At 39.6% G+C, this 23,669-nt stretch overlaps 1 protein-coding gene across 2 annotated transcripts in view; it reads left to right on the top strand.

Annotated features, from left to right (window-relative positions):
- Positions 1-23,669, top strand: part of ARMH3 (armadillo like helical domain containing 3) — a 158,906-nt gene that overhangs the window by 49,390 nt on the left and 85,847 nt on the right. For both annotated transcript variants that reach the window (XM_060768246.2, XM_060768249.2), the window contains exons 18-21: positions 528-597; positions 2,469-2,529; positions 5,331-5,419; positions 22,768-22,850. In XM_060768246.2, the coding sequence (XP_060624229.2) occupies positions 528-597; positions 2,469-2,529; positions 5,331-5,419; positions 22,768-22,850 (303 nt within the window). The remainder of the gene's footprint in view (positions 1-527; positions 598-2,468; positions 2,530-5,330; positions 5,420-22,767; positions 22,851-23,669) is intronic.

Here is a 23,669-nt window from a genome sequence, read left to right as displayed (position 1 = left end):
GACTCACAACATTAAAAAACAATGCAATTTAGCATTTCCAACATACAAATATTAAAATAGAATTTCAACATTCAAATCAGTTAAAAATCACTTGAAACACTTTAAAACAGTTAAAATAATTACAATACTATACCGCACCCTCCTGGCTCATTTTCAAAATCCTTTTTAAAAACCTTCTTGAATACAAAGGTTTCAAGGTTTAGCCTGCCATTGGAAGGACCACAGGGAAAGGAGTGATGGATTGGCACTATTGGATTGACAGTGGTGGAAAAGTAGGGAAGCAGAAAGTTTGAGGCTGGAAAGTGGAGCTAATTAAACAACAGCTACAGACTAGTGAATAGTCAAATTCATGAAACTGAAGCAAGTGAATGTGGAGGGCTGACTGTTTTCTGTATACAGCTCCATCTATGACATAAGTTTGGGAGAATTGTTCTTTCTGGTTAGAGTTCTTAGAAACAGTTGAGATACTGTACCTTGGTGTTGTTGTTTAGCAGAATCTGACTATGTTATATATTATATGTTTGAAGCCTATGAGACACAGAAAGAAAGCTGCTGACAAGAACCTTCCCTGTCGGCCTCTTGTTTGTGCAGTACTAGGTAAGTATACTTGGCCAGATTTTGTCAGCGGCTACTGAAAAGATGGGGATGAGCAATTGACAGAAACTGAGGAATACATACCTACTATGCATTAATTCTGAAATGCATTTGATATACTTATGTAATATCCCCTTGTCTTTTCTCCCTATCCTTTTCTTCTGGCAGATTGAAAAAGGAATCTTGATAAAATAATCCATCTAAAACTAGATGCACTGTAATGAAAAACATATATCTCAAAGATTTTTCAGAGGTGAATATAGTCTCTGTTCTGCTAGAGTCTGTTAGCTGGATGATGCACTAAAATTTGACAATTCAAGCTAGTTGTGCACATAAATAAAATTAAGTACTTAAGGCTTTCAGTAAGAAACGGGATGAACCAATGTGAAGTACTGAATAAAGGCATCCCTTAAGGCTGTCCTTTTCAATATATTTAAAATGGGGTTGGAAGGGTTTTTTCCTCAGCGTATCAGAGAAGGACACTATATTTTATAGGATCATAGAGTTCCTGGAGGTGCAGTGGGTTAAACCACTGAGCTGCTGAACTTGCTGACAGAAAAGTTGGTGGTTTGAATCCAGGGAGCGGGTTGAGCTCCCACTGTTAGCCCCAACTTCTGCCAACCTAGCAGTTCGAAAACATGCAAATGTGAGTAGATCAATAGATGCTGATTTTGCTGACCACATGACCTTGGAGAGTCTATGGACAAAGCAGGCTCTTCGGCTTACAAATGGAGATGAGCACCACCCCCCAGAGTTGGACACAACTTGACTTAATGTCAGGTGAAGCCTTTACCTTTACTTTAGAGTTTGAAGAGACCACAAAGGGCATCCAGTTCAACCCATGCTATTGACTACAATTGTTTCTTTTCTGAAAATGTACTGTGGAGTGCCAGCCAGTAGGTTGCAGAATGGCACTAGTCCTTAGACCACTACTTTGAGTAACACTGCTTTAAGGTTCCTATTCTCTGTCACTTTTTGAATAGAGTTAAAAAGGCAAATACATGCAAATATTTTAGCTACCTCATTCATCCTATAATACTCAGGTCCGTGTCTCAAAATAGAGGGTATTTATGAACCCATGCAATGTTATGCCGATGTATTGGCTCAGCAATACATGGCCATTTTAAGCTACGTTTGTCAAATTGATTGTAGTTGGAATCATGTTCATAGTTGTGCATTTAAGTAATCAGATCTAATTTGCCAAATAGTGACTGTTGAATGTTTTTATGTTGAATGTTTTTATATTGCGAAATGCTATTTTAAATTGTAAGTCGCTCGGAGCACCTTGATGGAGAGCGACTAATTAAGAAATAAAGTGAAGTGAAGTTGTAACTACCTCTTTGCTTTTTCTCTCATTTACAATAAATTTTGTCCCCTGTCACAATAATTTTCAGAAACTTTGTTTTTAATCAGAAGTTTTTTCAGTGGTTGTGAGATTTGAAATAGATGCAGTTTTAGGCATCAGAAGTAACTTTTCATATGGGGGGCAGTGGAGGAGGTAGGGAACATTTGGCAGATGTGGCATTTGGAACTCAAAAGGACTAAACAGAGATTCCTCTCAAGGCATCCTTTTCCCACTAGTGTATTTCTAGGTTCTTGGAAAAGAACAGAAATTTTGAAAGTAAAAGTCTATCTTGATTGGATTAAATATTGCACGTCTGATTGTGGATCAGTATTGACAGTTCATATCCCTTAATTCAGATGAAGGATAAAGCATATGGCACAGGATTGTGTACTTTCTCCATCAAATATTTCTCCTCTCTTATACCCCAAATTCAGATGATATAGATTTCTCTTAGTTACGGTATAATAAACTGGTCTTAGTTTCCGGTTCCTCACAGTCATTTGATCATTTATGTATCTTTTGCTTCCAGATTTGATGGTAGAGTTCATTATAACACACATGATGAAAGAGTTTCCAATGGACCTTTATGTGTAAGTAACTATTGGCTGATTGGGAAACCGAATCATTTTGAAATATTCATCACTAGTCAAATCAGTTTTTTTGTTTCTTGCCTAAAATTACATTTTCTGGAGCCAGGAAAAAACCTGGCCAATTCCAGGGCTTTCAAGAAATTTGTAAGCCTCATGATTTTGTTCAATGTGCCAAGAAATTGAAAATAAAATGAATGCCATTCTTTCTGAGAGCTTTCCTAAGTTATTTAATCAACACAGAGAGGGGGAAAGCCTGAAGCCAGAAAGGAGTTCAGAGCACTAAGGAAACAAAATAAAATAGTCTGAATACCACAAAACAAAAATGTATGAGCGCAAAAATGTATGAGAGAGAGAAGAGAGCGGGGAATTGGGAGAGAAACATTCCTCATTAGAAATGGTGAAATAGAGTGACAGTGGCCTGCAAAAAGCCAAAATAAAATTTGAGGTGCTAGTGCATTGATAGACTAATAGATTAAACTAACCTATTGTATGGCTTATGGGAACCATACAGCCAAATAAAAATCTTGTGATGCTGTTTTTGAGAATTATTTTTATTAAGCCTTTGTTCCCAAGACATATAGTCTGGATTCTAGTCCCCTCTAATTTCTGTATATTTTTCAGTATTTGCAATCTTAATAACAATAAGTGGAAACATTATTTTTTCCTGTTAAAATCCTAGAGTTGATCTTATACAGTTCACTGGAAGATCAAAAATACATTTTATGTTCAGGTGTTTCTACTCTCAGTAAGGATACCATAACTACAGGTTAATTTAGGATATTTTCTTAAATCCCATTTCTTCATGCTTTATGTAATCAAGTTGATTTAATCTGAGCAAAAGCTATTGACTCTTAAGATCCAAAAACATCCTGGGCAAGTAACTGAAGTAATCAAGGAAATAGTGTGCTTTGTAGTGAGTATGGAACTTTAATCTGGCTTATACTAAACAGATTCTGTGCCATTTATTGTCCAGAGCAGCCTAATTATTTATTGTATTAATTTTCATTAGAAGTATTTATTCATTGCTATTCTGCTCGCTGGACCTACAAAAACCTATATAGTAAAATTATCTTGGGGTGCATCTACACTGGAAAATTGTAATACAATTTGACAGCACTTTAACTACCCTGGCTATAGCCTCGTGAGAGTTGTAGTTTGATGAGGTACCAGGACTTTTTGGCAAAGAAGGTTAAAGACCTTGTAAAATTACAACCTCCTTGATAACATGGCATTGAGTCATGGCAGTTAAAGTAGTGTCAAATTGCATTCAGTCTACAGTGTAGAGTGAACCTGTGTTCTGCTTTGTAGTAGTATGATGTCTCAAATGTACTGTAGACCAGTTTCAGTTTGATTTTTGTATCTTGTAGCTTTCTCTTGTGCAGAAAAAAAGTTTTGTGTGCAAGTCTACGTGGGGTTGCCTTTGAAGACTGCTTGGAAACTTCAACTAGTCCAGCGAGAGGCAGTCAGATTGCTCACTGGAGCGGCATACAGGGAGCATACCACTCCCCTGTTGTATCAGCTCCACTGGCTGCCGATCCAATTCCGAGCACAATTCAAAGTGCTGGTTTTGACCTACAAAACCCTATACGGTTCCGGCCCAGTGTATCTGTCCGAACGGATCCCCCTCTACGTCCCACCTCAGAGTCTAAGATCTTCTGAGGAGGCCCTGCTCTCGACCCCACCTCTATCACAAGTGAGGTTGGCGGGGACGAGGAGCAGGGCCTTCTCGGTGGTGGCCCCTCACCTGTGGAACTCACTCCCCGGGGAGATTAGATCGGCGAATTCCCTTTTTTCTTTTAGAAAAAGATTGAAGACCTGGATGTGGGACTGGGCATTTGGACATTCTGGCAGTTAAAGAAAGATCTTGATGATGAGCAGGAATTGACGAAACGGAATGGATTTACAGAACTCTGAGCGCTGAGCATAGGATTAGTTTACTATTGTGTTAGTGTATTGTTATGTACTGATGATTTTAATTTGTTAACTGTTTAAGTGCTGTTATGTATGTATGTATATTTGATATAGGCATCGAATTGTGCCTTCCTTTGTAAGCCGCCCTGAGTCCCCCCTCGGGGGTGAGAAGGGCGGGGTAAAAGTAACTGAAATAAATAAATAAATAAGTCTTACAAATTCTTCATAGGCTGCCATGCCCGTAGCAGTTGTGGAGATGAGACACTGTCCAGTGTTAAGGTGCTCTAGCCAGAGTCCATGTGAATGAGCTTAGATCTATGGAAGCTCATGCAATCTTAATACTAAATATATTCAGCACAGATGGAAGCAGCAAGCTTATAGTGCGAATGGCCTGAATTATATATGAAATTAAAAGAAATGAAGTGAAGGCTCCCACAAATTGTTAATTTTACTTCATGTAACAGTCCAAGGTTATTATTGATTCTAAAAAACAACCAGCTGGAATCTCAATTTGTACTAGCTGCCTGAAAAATAGACAGTTAAAATAGTTAGCTAAATCTTTTTATTTGCCACAAATAGAACATTACTTCCATATTACTCTTTATTTTCTGCAGTTGCATACATATGGTTTGGCACATGTTTGTAGGCCCACAGATGAGTTGAATTTTCAACAGTTAATTTGACTCAACATTTTATTATTCAAGCTGCGATTGAGCTTATACTCTCATTCATTCTAGTCAATATAACTAGTGATCAGGCATGAGGGAATTGCAGGTTATTATTACCTGAAAGGTCACAGATTTCCCATTTTCATTAGAAGTAATTGCCTTACTGATAAAAGATAATATATGCTGCTGATTACTTTAGGTCTTTATTTCTTTTTTCTCCAGGCGCTGCATTCAAATAGTACACAAGCTGCTTTGCTACCAGAAGAAATGCAGAGTTAGGCTTCATTATACGTGGAGGGAGCTCTGGTCAGGTAAATTCTTGACCCCCTTCTCATGTTTATCCCTCTCATTCCTTTACTAACTTGATACTACTATTTCTGAACTCAAGTTTATTAAGAATTTAATGCCATGGTCTTGGAAACTTGTTCCGGGGCACAGTATGAACTGAAAATTCACCTTTGAGGGCTCCTCTTCCAAGTTGAGTCCAGACCCTGTAACGGGTTGCATGAAGGCTTCCTGTGCTCAGTGCTATGATTGGGATATGGCATTTGGCAAAGAGAGCAAAGGACTTACAGCCTTTGTAGGTCCTTTCAAGGATGAAAGAAATTGAGATCAGCTCCTGTGTATGTCTTAACCCTTTCTTTCTTATTGCTTGCAGCATTTTAGATTTGAAAAAATAGGCATAAGTCATGCAAAAACTTTAAAACTAGTAGCTGTACCAGAGTGCTCCACCAGTATGCCTGCTCCATCAGTATGTCTGCCCACATGAAGCAGGTGAATATAGCACTGAACAAAACATGTAGAATAATCACAGAATGTCTCAAACCTACACCTGTTGATATACTCTATAAGCTAGCTGGCATTGCCCCCCCCCCCCCCCCCGATGTGCGACAGGAAGTTGCTGCCAACTTTGAGAGAAATAAGGTTGAACACTGTGAAAGCCACCCACTGCATGGCTGTCAGCCTCCTCCCAGTAGACTCAAATCAAGGAAAAGTTTAATGAGAACCACCACTCTTCTTAATGTTCCCCTAGAAACAGCAAGTGTAATCCTCTGGACAGCTAAACCAGAAAATCCCAATTGGACGGCCCCCTACAAGGGTCTTCCTCCAGGGGCAAACAAAAAATGGGCAACTTGGAAGCCCCTGAACAGAAGTAGAATATTGTGTCCAATTCTGGGCACCACAATTCAAGAGAGATATTGACAAGCTGGAATGCGTCCAGAGGAGAGCGACTAAAATGATAAAAGGTCTGGAGAACAAGCCCTATGAGGAGCGGCTTAAGGACCTGGGCATGTTTAGCCTGAAGAAGAGAAGGCTGAGAGGGGATATGATAGCCATGTATAAATATGTGAGAGGAAGCCACAGGGAGGAGGGAGCAAGCTTGTTTTCTGCTTCCCTGGAGACTAGGACGCGGAACAATGGCTTCAAACTACAAGAGAGGAGATTCAATCTGAACATGAGGAAGAACTTCCTGACTGTGAGAGCCGTTCAGCAGTGGAACTCTCTGCCCCAGAGTGTGGTGGAGGCTCCTTCTTTGGAAGCTTTTAAACAGAGGCTGGATGGCCATCTGTCGGTGATTTGAATGCAATATTCCTGCTTCTTGGCAGAATGGGGTTGGACTGGATGGCCCATGAGGTCTCTTCCAACTCTTTGATTCTATGATTCTATGATTCTATGATTATGGATGACACGAAATAAATAAACCAGAGGGCTTTGCTTTGGCTGGAATAAAGCCTTTAAGATGGGAACATTGTCTGCTGGTCTCCTTGGGATTGTACCCTAAAATAACTGAAGTACATTAATAATGCCCTTCTGTTGTTATAAAAGATCAATTCACCAGGGAGCATAATGAATGAGAGCAAGGAAAAGAAAAGAAAAGCTTTTAAACTATGAAGGGTTTTGTTTGGGTTGAACTTATTCCATGGAAGGGGAGAAACATCTTACTTTCATGACCTTTAAATATGTGGAATTAGATGTACACTTCAACACAGAACTTCCAGCTCTGTATTATTCTTCCCTTTTTCTCTCTGTTGTAAGGTACTTTTAATATCTTTGCTGCCCTTTTCGTATTTGTTCACTCCTCTTTCCCTTGCTGGTGGTGGGGATGGTAGAAAAGCATAGAGAATAGTACAACAGTTCTCACTGAATGTTAAAGAAGGATTTAAAGAAATCTCAGCATGAAGTGGATATTTTCATTATAGCTGTATCAAGCAGCATGTCTAGTTCTGTTTTGGATGACATAAAACAAGGATAGGCATAGCAATACATCTGTTGGGTGTCTTCAAGCCATATTCAATTTATTGCAATCCTAAGCCTATGTGGCTGAGTGAGTTTCAAACCCTGATTTCCAGAGGTGTAACTCTAACCATTAACCTACAAGTTTTAAAAAATCAATGTATATGCTGATTTTTCTCCATAAATGGATCACAAAGTGCCTTTCTATAAAATAGGACAAATACAATTAAATATAACATGCATGAAACATAATTAAGATATGATTAAAAAAAATCAGTCAAAGAAAAAAGGATGCAAAGTGATCTTGTAATATACAGTCTACTTTACATCTGCTTAAGCTACCGACTTCTTTCTTTTAGTCTCAGAGGTGTTACAAGATTCCTTTGATTACTAATCCAGATTAACATGACTACGTCTTTGAGTAAAAGAAAAAAACAAACACCCACTTCAATACTGCAACTCCACACCAATTAAAGTCCATTAATAAAGAGGTGTTTGAATAAAGGCAATGGGGAGTGAACAAGCTTAATTTTACTTCTTTGGGAGTTTTAGAGCTTGTGAGCATCTACTGAGAAAACCCTTTCTCGGGTCCATGCTATACATCTTGTGAGGGTAGTGGTATTGAAAGAATGTCATTTCCCCTACAGATGACAGAACCTGTGTCTTTTAGATAGCCTGAATCCTGGGTGATATCAGTTGAAAATGCTATTTTGGAATTTTAAAGTCTGTTTCTGATCCCAGTTGGAAAGTGTGGTTTAAGAAACTGTGATTACTTCAGTGAATCCAGGAGTAAGATATAAAAAATAGCAAAAGGGTCTTCAGAAGGAAAGTGAAAACCTGGCTTTGGGTTCAAGCCTTTGGAGAACAACTGTAGTGCAATAATATACGGAATATGTGCAATAATTACTGGAATGGCTCCGGATTACAATTGTGGATGGCATGATTTTAATAGTGAATGCAATGTTTTAAAATGTTTTAATGTGCATTAATTTAAATTTTTAACTTATATGTTTATTTTAATTGTATGTTGTTTCAAGGCATTGAATATTTGCCTGTATGGAAAGCTGCCTTGAGTCCCCTTTGAGGCTGAAAAAGGCGAGATATAAATAGGATAAATAAATAAATAAATAAATAAATAAATAAATAAATGAAAGGGGAGTGGAAAGGATGGGATTATGATGGTATACAACTCATTTATGTTGGACTGATATTGAGATATTGGAATGAGGTGATATGCATCCTATTTAAATCTTTCAGAAGTAACATTGGTTGCCATGGGGACCAAGGGGTCCTGGACTTGCATAAGAAAATATATATTGGAATCACACTATAATTTTTAAATGGGGCTGCTCTAAAGATGTCTTGGAAACTAGTTGATGGAGAACTTGGTAGACTGGTTCATAACAGTAACAATAGTTCGAACATATCATATCATTATGAAATGCCTGCAGTAACTGCTGCTGTTTCAGAATTTAGGCTTTGAAGTTAGAACTCTAGGTCTTAAAATTCAAGAATGGAGAAGTTAGCAATCATGCATAAATTATTATGTAAATTGGGAGACATAAAGGATTCAGTTAGAGTAGAACAATTTCTTAGCACTTGATTTTTATTTCTGGATTATGATTATAATATGATGAGATACTGGAAGAAAAGAGAAATACATCTATCAAATGGAAGTGTATTTTCTGTATTGATGTTGACAGTAATTTCCCCCTGTGGTTTTCTAGATTTGGTTCTAACATTTCAATGGTTCTCTCATTTGATTCTGACCTGCCTTGATATATATCATGTCTTTTGCTTTGCAACTGTGCCTTGCATTATCCTCAGTTTTATTTTCAGTAACCCAGTGGGAGGTGGCGGCCTTACAATTGGTTTTAAGCCTCATTTTCATTGAACTGCTACAGTTTTCTTTTATATAATAACTTTATATGGATAAATCTTAGTGACAGAATTTTTAAAGAATACTGGAATCAAGGTGATTTTGGACAGCTTTGATCTCTTATGATAATGAAGCCCTTCTATGAGTGACTTTGCCTCCAGAAATTAACCGGATAGTGGTTCGTAAGTGGGACTTTTCAGTGGTAGTTTCTGACTAGAATACTTTCCTTGGATAAATTCATGCAGTATCTCTCTCAGGTTAATAGCTTTTACTTACTGAAAGTCTTTTGAATATTGCTTTTGTTTTAACAGACACTGGTCATAGTGGTTGTTGTTTAACTGGTGTGGCCAGTTTCATGTTGTTTGTATTTAATAATAATTAAGAAAAATAAAACATTCTACTCAAGTGTTATTTCTATTTATTCTACTCAAGTGTTATTTCTATTTCTCATTGATTGTGAGATACTTTAAGACGTTGTTGGTCAAAAAGAGATTTTTGCATAAAGAGAAATAAATCACATCAGGTTTACAGTAGAGTGGCCCCTCTGCAGAATTTTCAGTCTAGTAAGTTAAGCTCTCTGAATACTTCCTATGTGAGTTAGAACCAGTGTGTTTCCTATACTGAGATGAGGAAGCAGTTGTAAAGCATAAATGATATGGGAAATATTGTGAGGGAATTTTAGGCCACTCAGTAGCATGAGGTCACCTCCAATGCTATCTTTAATTTTAGCCATGCCATATTATGGAATATTGCCGGGCTGGCACATAAACTACTCCTAGTGCTTTGACAAATGTTGTATATCCTAGGTAATCCTTTTTTTTCTTTATAGGAGGCTATGGAATCTCTGGTACAGTTGTGTTTTGCTGCATACTTCAAGTGTAGATCAGTGTACCCATTGCTTCCAGCTACATGCCAGTTGAGAGCAGGCATTTTTCTGCTTGCGGCATTGTCTAACTTGGTACATCTATGCTTTTGCTTGGTTCTGTTTTTCCCTTCCTTAAATATACATTCCTTAACTCCCCTTTGGCAAAATCCCTTTGGTTTTTTGATTGATTGACAGCAAGCTGGTGACTACAAGGAGTGTCCCTTGCTAATTGCCTGCCACGTCCATGGATTCTGGGGTAGGCTGTGCCTCCAGGAGGTTTGATGCTTTAGTTTGTAAGGAAGGAACAGCTATTTCTAGGGCATGCTCTATATCCATGAGTCTCAGGAGGGAACTGCTAATTCCTTTTTGTCAGACTGTATTTGTAAATAATCCTCTCTCTCAGCGAATGGGTTTTGATTGTTCAGCTGGTGTTGAGTGTGACTGATCAGCAAACAAACACTTGTGGTTCCATTAAGAGAATGTTTACTTCATGGAGTCTTCTACCTCCTGTCTTTGAGGAGTGACTTTTAAGATATCATAGACCTGCTATAACAAGTCTGATGTCCTGCCCATAGAATACTAGCTTTGCAAAAATGAAGAAACTATCACTATCATTGCATTAAACCAATTTCAGTTATCTTGTATGGAAAATGTGGCTGTCCCTAATGGGAATAACCTTGTGAGTTGATAGCATGTTCTTAGTTTAGCTGACTGTCATTATTTAGATACAAGCAAAAGATTCCAGCATAGTTTGGCCATTTTACTAGATATGATTTATGACATTACTTGTGATGGCCTTATGGTGGAAATACATTTATGTGTCCTCAACTCTATGTTTGACATTTGTCTCAATATGCCAGGCATTACAGGAATAACAGTTGCCTTGTTTTATCTTGTAGATGAGTTGGGCTATCCCAATAGATGTCAGCATAATTTTAGACTTTTTCTGAGATGATGGGTTCATTCCCTGGTCAAGCATTCTTAAATGGGGAAGTTCTGCTTAGTTCACAAATAAGTAATGTGATCCATAATCACATGTGGCTCCCATGACTGTTCTTGCAGCACTTTCTTCAGCCTCCAGGCATCTCGGCTCTTCTTTGAAACACCCTCTGCACTTTGTTTTGCCTCCTTCCCCCAAGATGTTTGCAAAACTTGAATGAACACCCTGTCATTTTTGTTGGGATAGTGATGGCTATGACAGGCCCCAGAAGTAGATTGTTTTCTAGATCCTTCTAGTTTGTGCAGTGTAATTCACTTCATTTCTTTCTTCGTTATCAGTTATGGGAAGTAGTTTATTTTATAACTCTTGGTATGTGCTTTATTTATATTTACAGCATATCAAAAGAATTACAGTGGCCTTATATCTTCAGCGAGTTGATTCCAGGCCCCTGAATGGATAACAAAAAATGTGAATGGTCAAGTACCTATTAATGAAATGGCATAGGATAATAGCAGAGGCGGCAGCAAAGCCCAGCTGACAGGCATACCTCCTTCAGGGTCGCTCACCTCCAGGGAGCATGCCAGCTGCAGTGTTTCTGCTCATAATGAGAAACGTGAGAGATGACAGGAATCAAAGTGAAATGCTTGGCACAGATCCAAACCTCTCATCATTTCACAGATCCTCTCATCCCTTTGCAGCCTTGTCCTGGTCACTTGCTGCAGGAGAATAACTTTGTGAGGTGTGTGAATGTGGGAAGCTTTGGACCAGGGGGTCCACAAACTTTTTAAACAGAGGGCCAGGTCACATTCCCTCAAACTGTTGAAGGGCCAGATTATAATTTGAAAAATAATAATAAACATGAATGAATTCCTATGCACATTGCACATATCTTATTTGTAGGGCAAAACCACTTTAAAACAATACAATAATTAAAATGAAGAACAATGTTAACAAATATAAACTTATTAGTATTTCAGTGGGAAGTGTGGGGTTGCTTTTGGCTGATGAGATAGAATTGCTGTTGTTGTGTGCTTTCAAGTCTTTTCAGACTTAGGTTGACCCTAAGCAAAGGCCAGATAAATGAGACTTAGTTTAAGGACTCCTGGCCCCTGAGACTTAGTTTAAGGACTCCTGCTTTGGACTCTTATCTGTATAAATCTGAGCCAGGATGCTGTCCAGCCTGAGGCAGAACTTGCTGTTGGCGACTTGTGGTGCATGTTAGCTGTGAGTCTTCTTGCACTTGAACAAGAAGGACCACAGCATAGTACCACTGAGTGCAGGAGAAGGTGACTGCAAGGACTCTTTCTTCACACTTCTCATGGGCTTCTGTAGCAGTAAATCCTGAGTGCCTTGGTTGGATGAGTGTTCTCCACAAATGAATTTGTTCAAACCTCCCATTCTCCTTGCGGTATGTAGAAATTTCTTATAATCTACCGTGTGCCATTTTATAAATACTATAAGGGAGACAGGAATTTTAAGCAGATTCATTTCTGTGGATGGACCACTGACCCAGGCAGCCAGGAGTTGCTGCTGCAGAAGGCAACGAGAAGCATGAAGAAAGAGCTGATTAAGTGTCTAATTGCTTCAGTCTTGTCTTATACTGTATATCTTTTCTGGTCAACCATTTTGCCATTTTTACTACTCTCTTCTGCTATCTCTCCTGACTTGTTTAATATGTGTTACTTTATCTCACATGCAGATTGTGATTATAAGATTGCAAGTTGAAGGTGCTAAAGCAGCGTTTCTCAACCTGGGGGTCGGGACCCCTGGGGCGGTCACGAGGGGGTGTCAGAGGGGTCGCCAAAGACCATCAGAAAACACAGCATTTTCTGTTGGTAATGGGGGTTCCGTGTGGGAAGTTTGGCCCAATTTTATCATTGGTGGGGTTCAGATTGCTCTTTGATTGTAGGTGAACTATAAATCCCAGCAACTGCAACTCCCAAATGCCAAGGTTTATTTCCCCCAAACTCCACCAGTGTTCACGTTTAGGCATATTGAGTTTTCGTGCCAAGTTTGGTCCAGATCCATCATTGTTTGAGTTCACAGTGCTCTCTGGATGTAGGTGAACTACAACTCCAAAACTCAAAGTCAATACCCACCAACCCTTCCAATATTTTCTGTTGGTCATGAGAGTTCTGTGTGCCAAGTTTGGTTCAATTCCATCATTTGTGGAGTTCAGAATGCTCTTTCGTTGTAGGTTAACTATAAATGCCAGCAATTAGAACTCCCAAATGACAAAGTCAACCTCATCAGTATTAAAATTTGGGCGTATCAGATATTTGTGCCAAATTTTGTCCAGTGAATGAAAATATATCTTACATATCAGATATTTACATTACGATTAATAATAGTAGCAAAATTACAGTTATGAAGTAGCAACGAAAATAATTTTATGGTTGAGGGTCACCACAAAATGAGGAACTGTATTAAGGGGCCAGGGCATTAGGAAGGTTGAGAAACACTGTGCTGAAGAAACCATTTATCATCATTAATGAATTAATTCTTCATAATTAATTAATTTGAATGCATAATTAACCTTTCTATTTCACCAAGCTGAAAGTCTTGATTACAGCTCGTTACTTTGTTCTTGAGCGGGCATTCCATCAGATATCTATACCAGCCAACATGGAATTTGTTATTCCATGGGATCTTACAATTTCTCTCTAAAGATCCATGAGTATCAATGTGATTATTTCTCTATGTTTAATCTACTGAGCATGAAATACAAGAGTATGTGTTCACTGGTCTTCTCTTCCCTATAACAGATTCTCCTCACCTATCTTAATCTAGTTACATTATCAAGGAAACGAAATATGGTGAGTTTCCTTGAAACTAGACTCAAACTCATAACTTTTACAGTATGATTAAGATGAGAACCCTAGTTAACATGAACTAACGCTTCTGCTTTCTGCTACTGGAAAGATCTATCAAACACTTCTTTCATCTGGCACCCAGATGATTCTTCTGTCAACAGTAATCTGCTTGCTGCCAATGGCTGCTTCAAACTTCAGACCCTTGAGCTGATTCCAGTTTAGAGCAAAAGCCAATAGTCCTAGTAGTTAATCTCAGGATTAGAGAATGTGCATTCACATACAGTTATCTTTTGGTCTGACCTAATTTGGCTTTATTTCAAGTTAGGAAATAATCTTATGCCCACAGGAGGGCTTTTCTGATTATCTGAGAAGGCCACCAGCTTCCTTTTTAAACCGTACATGAAATGAACGCTTTAGTGGTGGTTTTCCTCCTTTCTGCCTCTTCTCAGGTGAAACTTGTATCCCTATGAAGGAGAATGAACAAATCTAGGGAAGTTTCATTCATTTAGTAACTGGATATTGCCCGGAGCATGCCTAGATTTGCTGGAACACTCTTGGGTCAGTTGCCTTTTTTCCCTTCCTCAAAAAGTGGGGCATTCATAGGAATAAGTTCCTTGAAGCTGGAGCTGCCCCTGATTCTTTAGGAAGTAAAAAAAAAAAATCTTTCTTTCTAGGGTACCATGAGGGAGTTGAGCAAATTGAATCTGGTCATTTGAAATGGATGTAGTGTCTAATACTTAAAAGCCTTTGGCTATATGTCTTCTTAAAGCTCAGCACGGCTATTCTAATTTTTTACTATATCTTATACAACAGTATAAAGATATCTTTCTACCTGGCATGTGTTTGACAAACCATTCTGAAGTTTTACCCTATTAGAAAGAGGAGATATTTGGCAATTTTAGAGGGCGAGGGAGGCCCTTCACGATTCCATTGTACATTAGTCCACCAAACCTGCCTTTGATGAAGGATTTTATGTGAACCCTGCTGACTTTCTCTTTCTTTCTTTCTTTCTTTCTTTCTTTCTTTCTTTCTTTCTTTCTCATATTTTCCTATCACCCCCAACAGCTTTACATATGTATCGCTGAAATGTCAAAATAATAAATAGAATAGAAACTGTGCAAACAGGAAATGTTATGCTGAATTCTTTTCAGTTTAGGCTGAATTCTGGAGCCGCAGAATCAAAAGGGGTTGTTGATGTCCACAAATATAAGGTTTTTTTCTCCCCAGAGTACAGAAAAAGATCTTAAAACAGGGTTTTTTTCTCTCTCTAATGGTTTTCTGACAGCTAGCTTATGTCTGTGAACAGGTAATTTCCTTTCTCACAGCGCTTGCTGAGCTTGGAAGTGTCCATTTGCAGACATTTTGACACTCTGGAAGCTGAAGAACCATACAATTTTCAGCAATCTGAATTTTTTAAAAAGTATCTTGAGATAACAGTTTAAAAGCAGGGGATCCTACACCCCCCACCCCCCAGTTGCAGTTATCTGAGAGAGTAGAAATTTAGAGAAAGCTATAATGAAGGATAGTTAGATAAAATATCAGTGTTGTTATTTGGGAGCAGCACCTCCTCTTTAAGTTCTCTATTCAGCTCTGTAGTTTTCTTTTGCTTCTAAGAGTTTGAGGGTAGAGGTGGGTGGGTTTAAGCCCTTTCATATTAAGAAGTATGATAACAGCAGTTAAAAGAAGAGAACACCCATTCAAGTCTGAGTAAACTATAGAACAAACTATTTGAGCTTTAAGTGTGGTGGTCTCAGTATCATACTGTCTCCTTTGTTACTTGAATATTTGGGAAATAAGGTGAGCTGAAATTACCCTGGACCATTTGAAATGGGAATTGGATAATCTTTATGTCAACCTGATAAATACCTGAGATAGCACAGAAAAACTGGTGAAATATTCTTCTTTGGAATGATTTTTTCCTTATTAATAAACAATAATTGTAATAATATTAATAATTTTATTTCTTACCTGCCTCTCCTCGTGGCTCGAAGTAGGTTACAGCATAGTTAAAACATATAATCGTTGTAAAGATTCTATGTATACACATATTAAAATGTGTTTCTATAAAAGATACATATTAAAATGTATTTCTATAAAATGCACATTAAAATACACAGAACAAAGATTAAAGCACAGAACATGAGTTTGAAATACATGGTTGAAACTGTCTGGGTAGGCTTGCTGGAAGAGATAGGTCTTTAGATGGTTTTTAAACTCTGACAGCTCATTTTGCTGTTGGAGCTTTTCTGGCAGGTCATTCCACAGTCTTGGGGTGGTCGATGAAATGATGATGGTCGCTAGTCGGATTCTGGCTGGTTGAGTAGTGCCCCCCTCCCCCCCCCCTCCCCCAAGAGGACCTAAGTGTGCAGGGTGGATTGTATGGGAGAAGGCAATCCTGTAGGTAACCTGGACCCAAACCATGTAGGGCTTTAAAGGTCAAAACCAATACTTTGTACTTTGCCCAGTAACTAATTGGCATCCAGTGGAGTGACTTTAGTATAGGTGTAATATCCTCAGTCCTGGATGTTCTTTTAACCAATATGGCTGCCATATTTTAAACCAGCTGGAATTTCCGAACTTAGTACAAAGGTAGCCCAATTTCAAGTGCATTGCAGAAGTTATTAGTTTGACAACTATATGCATTTTAAAATGTTAAAATCTTATTGCCTCTTAGCTAAGGACACTCTTCTTCATTGCACATTGATTGGCAGCTTGAAAGCAGTATATGTTTAAAATTACTGAACATATGGTAAGTGAATAGTGATCCCTCATTCTTCCTCTGAAAGGGGCCATCTTAAACCTGCTTGCCTTCCAAATGTAAATTTCATTGTAATGGTCCAAGCAGATCCTAAATTTTGTGGCTAGTTGTGAATCTAGGCACAAAAGTAATGGGCACGTGAAGTATTCTGTTGCTACATGTGCCCATTGCTTTTTTTTTTTTTTTTTTTTGCCTTGGAGCAAATCCAAAGTGATCTGAGAGAACAAAAGGCAGCATTTTAAGAGAAGAGGAAATATTCTCAAGTTGTCTCAGTTCGCTTCTTTTAAGAGGACTGTCAAGCATTGTACCCTCATGTGGTGTGGGACCCAGTGAGCCATGCAAATTCTTCTGGAAAGTATATAGCCTTCTGAATTTTTATTGTCAGCAACGGTAATAAAGTCCATTGTAGACAATGGTGTGTTCTGAAGATTATGAATAGAATCTTGTGACACTGCCCCTCTAATTTTTACAGTGTGTGTGTGTGTGTGTGTGTGTATGCATGGATTTGGATGATATTGTCATAGACTCAAAGAATCATAGAGTTGGAAGAGACCTCATGGGCCAGTCAGACCAAAGCCCTGCCAAGAAGCAGGAAAATCGTATTCAAAGCACCCTTGACAGATGACCATCCAGCCTCTATTTAAAAGCCTCCAAAGAAGGAGCCTCCACCACATTCAGGGGCAGAGAGTTCCACTGCTGAACATCTCTCACTGTTAGGAAGTTCTTCCTAATGTTCAGGTGGAATCCCCTTTCCTGTAGTTTGAAGGGTGATTAAAGGGTGGAGTTAGCCAGATTATAGGAGAAGGTGTAACACCTGTTATTTTTTGGCTTTGAAAATGCCTTGCTAATATAAACTGAAAAGATTCAGGTAGGTCATCAAGATTTCCCATAATTTTCCTGTATAACCTTAAGCTGTTGTATGTTGGAGAAAACTCTTATTTGCTTGTGGATTTTCGTTATAGCTTCCTGTACAATTGGCTGCTCTTAGAAGCAGGCTGGGCAATTAAAATAATTATGTAGAATCTGAAACTGGAGGCTAAAACAAGAATCTGGGATGGTGGAAGCCTGCCTTATGGTTCCTAAAGGAGCATTGCAATTTGCTACCATATACTTTGAAGGCTAGCGGCCGACGGTACTGGAGGTGAACGATGAATCTGATGCTCTAAAGATCAACACACCATAGGAACCTGGAATGTAAGATCTATGAGCCAGGGCAAATTGGATGTTGTTATTGGTGAGATGTCAAGACTAAAGATAGACATTCTGGGGGTCAGCGAACTGAAATGGACTGGAATGGGCCACTTCACATCAGATGACCACGAGATCTACTACTGCGGACAAGAGGAACATCGAAGAAATGGAGTAGCCTTCATAATTAATAAGAAATTTGCTAAAGCGGTGCTTGGATACAACCCAAAAAATGACAGAATGATCTCAATTCGAATGCAAGGAAAGCCTTTCAACATTACAGTGATCCTAATATACGCCCCAACCACAGCTGCTGAAGAAGCAGAAGTAGATCAGTTCTATGAGGATCTGCAGGACTTACTGGATAATACACCAAAAAGAGACATCATTTTCATTACAGGAGACTGGAATGCCAAGGTGGGAAGTCAAATGACAACAGGGATCACAGGCAAGCATGGTCTGGGAGAACAAAATGAAGCGGGACGCAGGCTGATAGAATTTTGCCAGGAAAACTCGCTGTGTATAACGAATACTCTCTTCCAACAACCTAAAAGACGGCTTTACACATGGACTTCACCAGATGGTCAACACCGAAATCAGATTGACTACATCCTTTGCAGCCAAAGGTGGCGGACATCCATCCAGTCGGTGAAAACAAGACCTGGGGCTGACTGTAGCTCAGATCACGAACTTCTTATTGCTCAATTTAGAATAAAACTAAAGAGATCAGGGAAAATACACAGACCAGTTAGATATGATCTCACTAACATTCCTAGCGAATATACAGTGGAAGTGAAGAACAGATTTGAAGGACTAGATTTAGTAAACAGAGTCCCAGAAGAACTATGGACAGAAGTCCGTGACATTGTTCAGGAGATGGCAACAAAGTACGTTCCAAAGAAAAAGAAAACCAAGAAGGCAAAATGGTTGTCTGCTGAGACACTGGAAGTAGCCCAAGAAAGGAGGAAAGCAAAAGGAAACAGTGATAAGGGGAGATATGCCCAGTTAAATGCGCAATTCCAGAGGTTAGCCAGAAGAGATAAGGAACTATTTTTAAATAAGCAATGCATGGAAGTGGAAGAAGACAACAGAATAGGAAGGACAAGAGACTTCTTCCAGAAAATTAGAAACATTGGAGGTAAATTTCAGGTAAACATTGGCATGATAAGAAACAAAGATGGCAGGGACTTAACAGAAGCTGAAGAGATCAAGAGAAGGTGGCGAGACTATACAGAAGATCTGTATAGGAAGGATAATAATATTGAGGATAGTTTTGACGGTGTGGTGAATGAATTAGAACCAGAAATCCTGAGGAGTGAGGTTGAATGGGCCTTAAGAAGCATTGCTAACAACAAGGCAGCAGGAGACGACGGGATCCCAGCTGAACTGTTTAAAATCTTAAAAGATGATGCTGTCAAGGTGATGCATGCTATTTGCCAGCAAATATGGAAAACACAAGAATGGCCATCAGACTGGAAAAAATCAACTTATATCCCCATACCAAAAAAGGGAAATGCGAAAGACTGCTCAAACTTCCGTACAGTGGCCCTTATTTCTCATGCCAGTAAGGTAATGCTCAAGATCCTGCAAGGAAGACTCCAGCAATACATGGAGCGAGAGTTGCCAGATGTTCAAGCTGGGTTTAGAAAAGGCAGAGGAACGAGAGACCAGATTGCCAATATCCGCTGGATAATGGAGAAAGGCAGGGAGTTTCAGAAAAACATCTACTTCTGCTTCATTGACTATTCTAAAGCCTTTGACTGTGTGGATCATAATAAATTGTGGCAAGTTCTTAGTGGGATGGGCATACCAAGCCACCTTGTCTCTCTCCTGAGGAATCTGTACAAGGACCAAGTAGCAACAGTAAGAACTGACCATGGAACAACAGACTGGTTCAAGATTGGGAAAGGCGTACGGCAAGGCTGTATCCTCTCACCCAACCTTTTTAACTTGTATGCAGAACACATCATGCGATGTGCGGGGCTGGATGAATGCAAAGCTGGGGTGAAAATTGCTGGAAGAAACATTAACAACCTCAGATATGCAGATGACACCACTCTGATGGCCGAAAGCGAGGAGGAGCTGAGGAGCCTTCTAATCAAGGTGAAAGAAGAAAGCGCAAAAGCCGGGCTGCAGCTAAACGTCAAAAAAACCAAGATTATGGCAACAAGAATGATTGACAACTGGAAAATAGAGGGAGAAACCGTGGAGGCCGTGACAGACTTTGTATTTCTAGGTGCAAAGATTACTGCAGATGCAGACTGTAGCCAGGAAATCAGAAGACGCTTACTTCTTGGGAGGAGAGCAATGTCCAATCTCGATAAAATAGTAAAGAGTAGAGACATCAGACTGGCAACAAAGATCCACCTAGTCAAAGCCATGGTATTCCCTGTAGTGACCTACGGATGTGAGAGCTGGACCTTAGGGAAGGCTGAGCGAAGGAAGATCGATGCTTTTGAACTGTGGTGTTGGAGGAAAGTTCTGAGAGTGCCTTGGACTGTGAGAAGATCCAACCAGTCCATCATCCAGGAAATGAAGCCCGACTGCTCACTGGAGGGAAAGATACTAGAGACAAAGTTGAAGTACTTTGGCCACATCACGAGGAGACAGGAGAGCCTAGAGAAGACAATTATGCTTGGGAAAGTGGAAGGCAAAAGGAAGAGGGGCCGACCAAGGGCAAGATGGATGGATGGCATCCTTGAAGTGACTGGACTGACCATGAGGGAGCTGGGGGTGGTAACGGCCGACAGGGAGCTCTGGCGTGGGCTGGTCCATGAGGTCACGAAGAGTCGGAGACGACTGAACGAATGAACAACAACACTTTGAAATAGTAGGGCAAGGCTGTTCGTTGAAGTTTGAACTTCCTAAAGGAGTCTTCTTGTATGCTGTTGTGGTCATGCTGATGTATGTATTGTTAGCTTGATCCAGGAAAAATGTGTATTCTGATACTCTTAAGGCTTAGAACCACTGGCAGGAGCTACCTTTCTGCTTCTATGAAAGGTTCTTCCTGAAAATTAATAGAAGTGAGACTACTTCAAAATGAGATTTCAGATAAGCAGGGGGGAAATAAATCGCCACTAAAATAGAGTAATTTATGGTGCTAATTTATGGTCAAATATGACAGTCTCTGCCCCCACACCCGGAATGTGTTGCCAAGTCAAAGACAGATAACCATTTTCACAGAGTACTGTGTGGTGCCTTCCAAGCACTAGAACCAATGAAATGGTGTGGAATTTCTTAAAGCTAAGGCAATGAGTAAAAACACATTATAGTTGCTGATGTGAGAAGTGCCCAGTAAACTGCCATTACAGATACTCAGGGCAGCTGTCTGAGTCCCAAGCAGTGATTGCCTTGGATGGTGACATTTGCCATGGAGGCTTAGTTACCTTGGAAACATGCTTTAACAGCTTCTTTGCTCTGTGAAGAGCCCATTTGAAGCTGCTGCTTCGCTCTGAAGGCTGATGCCTGGAAGCACAATGCGGGCAAAAGTCTCTTCTGAGCTGAAGCAGCATGGCATTAAGGGTATAGCCACAATCCTAAAAACATAATTTGTCATGGCACTCTCAAACGAAATTTCTATCAATGTGCACAACTCCCCGAGAGCTGTGTGAATTGCCCAAGGAAAGAGAATGCCTATTACTGCAATGGCAAGCACATTGTGCTGTAAATCTTCAGGTGACTTCTAAACGAGAGGACCCAAGATATGGGCCTTCAGGGGAAAAATGAAAAGTAGCCATAGCTTAGAGTAAGCCTGGTGTGGTGGTTCGAGTGTTGGACTAGGACTTGTGTGAGTTCAGGGTTTGTATAATTGCTTGGCGGTTGATACCCACTGGGTGAATTTTGGGAAATTGCACTCTCTCAGCCTCAGAGGAAGGCAAGGGCAATCCCCCTCCAAGCAAATTCTACCAAGAAAACCCTATGGCAGCTTTTGTGTCCCCAGAATGCTAAATCACCTTGTTTGCTCATTGGCTCTTCTTTTGGCTTCTAGGAGCTTCAAATCACATTTCCATTGTTCTTGTGTTGTCACCTAGTGGATAATAGAGCTTGTTACTTTCATGCACAGCAGTGTCTCTATAAGTAGAAATGCCCCTCCAAGTAAAGCTCAAATTACATCTCTAAAATTAAGCTTGCAATTTGACATTAAACCGATCCAACTAGAAAGGTATGAACAGTCTTCCTGGCTGTAGAAATTCATCCTAGGAGTATGGTCACATAACTGCCACATCTACACCAGACCTCCTCTTGGCAGAATACAGCATTCAGTCTGATCGTTTAACAGAACCAGAAGTAGATTCCTTTGCATATTCTCCAAGCAAAAGTACCTGTTTGAACATTACTTTCTGTAGTTGTCTTAGTGATTTTGATAATGCTCTCAAATATACACATTTCTTGTCAGTATTCAGAGTGCAGGAATTTTTCATAAGCTGTTTGTGATCCAGATCACTTAGAGTTCCTAACTTGTTTGCTTTCTACTGTAGGATATTAACTTCAGGCAGGGATATAGAATTCAGTGACTAAAGTATTTTTGTTTTCAAGCAGGTTTGTTAAAAGGAGACTGACATGCTGTGTGCTCCCCTAAATAATCTGTCAAAGTGTCTCATACTATTGTTTAACTGCATTGTACTTCATTGTGCCTTGTGTATTGTCAGCCCAGGTGACAGCTGAGGTAGACTGTTGGTCTCCTGTGCTGGCAGAATATGAAGCTGAGAACAGACAGCTGGTTTCTTAGGTCCTGGGTGCTACTTTATGTGCTGACAAGCAGGGAAAAACTGTCTATGTCAATTGATTTGAGTGGCAGGTGATTCAACATAAACCTGAGCAGGCCTGATAAATTGGGGACTACAAGCCTTCCATTCCCATTGCCACTTATCTGTGAGAGACGGAATTCTAATTAATGAACACATGCTGCCTTTTTCGATTTCAGGCAGGTATCTGGTTATGAAAATGCAGCTGTATTCAAAGAGGACTTTTCTTTTCGCAGCTCTGATAAATCTATTGAAGTTCCTCATGTCCAACGAGACTATTCTGTTGGCGAAACACAACATCTTTACTTTGGCTCTCATGGTGAGTGTCTTATCTGTGTGCGCAGAGCAAGGAGAGACATTCGTGCCACTTAGGGCAAACAAGCCTGAATACTTTCTTTTTAAAAGGAATCTAATTAGTAGGGTATTCATTAAAAAGTACATTGTAGATATTTTGAGGAGTACTGTTCCCAGTCATCACATTTCTGTGTTACCATGTAATTGAGTTAGAAACAATGCAGGTTAATTGCAGTGGAGATGAGTCCAAAAATTGTTCTGGCATATAGTTATTTATTTGGAACCCCAACACATTTGTGTAATTTGCCCAGATCAGGGAGAAATGCCTCTTCAGGCATATTATATTGTACATTGAACTGTGATGAACAGGCCTGTAGAATCTGGAAAAGAAAGTGCAGTGGTACCACCGTCAGCGAACAGGACTAATCCCTTTCAAAGCTCCAATCAGCCTAGAGAGACCTTGTTCAGGTCTGTTTTGTTCTCTTGTGTTTGACTGTAGGCTTGAGACCTGAGCATTTGATAGAAGCATGTTTCAGGAGGAGGACATTCTGGAGAGTGGGAAAGCGGAAAAAATGTTATTTCCCTTATGATTTGAAATGTCCCAGTATAGCCAGGAAGAGAGGTATTCTAAATTCCTTAAACAGTGGGGAGTCTCTGAATTATTATATGTTTTGAACTTCAGCTTCCAGAAGTGCTAGTTCGGATAGTCAGTGGTAGATTATGGGAGCTGTAGTCCAAAATATATGGAGGACCAATGATTCCCTCAACAAATGTCCTCAGCCCCTATATTCAATATGAGATGTTGATGGCTAGAGCAAGCCGATTCTTCCCTCCCCTTACCAAT

This window comes from Anolis sagrei, chromosome 3, assembly GCF_037176765.1.
Source record: "Anolis sagrei isolate rAnoSag1 chromosome 3, rAnoSag1.mat, whole genome shotgun sequence".
Taxonomy (NCBI): Eukaryota; Metazoa; Chordata; class Lepidosauria; order Squamata; family Dactyloidae; genus Anolis; species Anolis sagrei.
The sequence above is the reverse complement of the archived record's forward strand: the minus strand, read 5'-3'. Positions and strand labels throughout refer to the sequence as shown.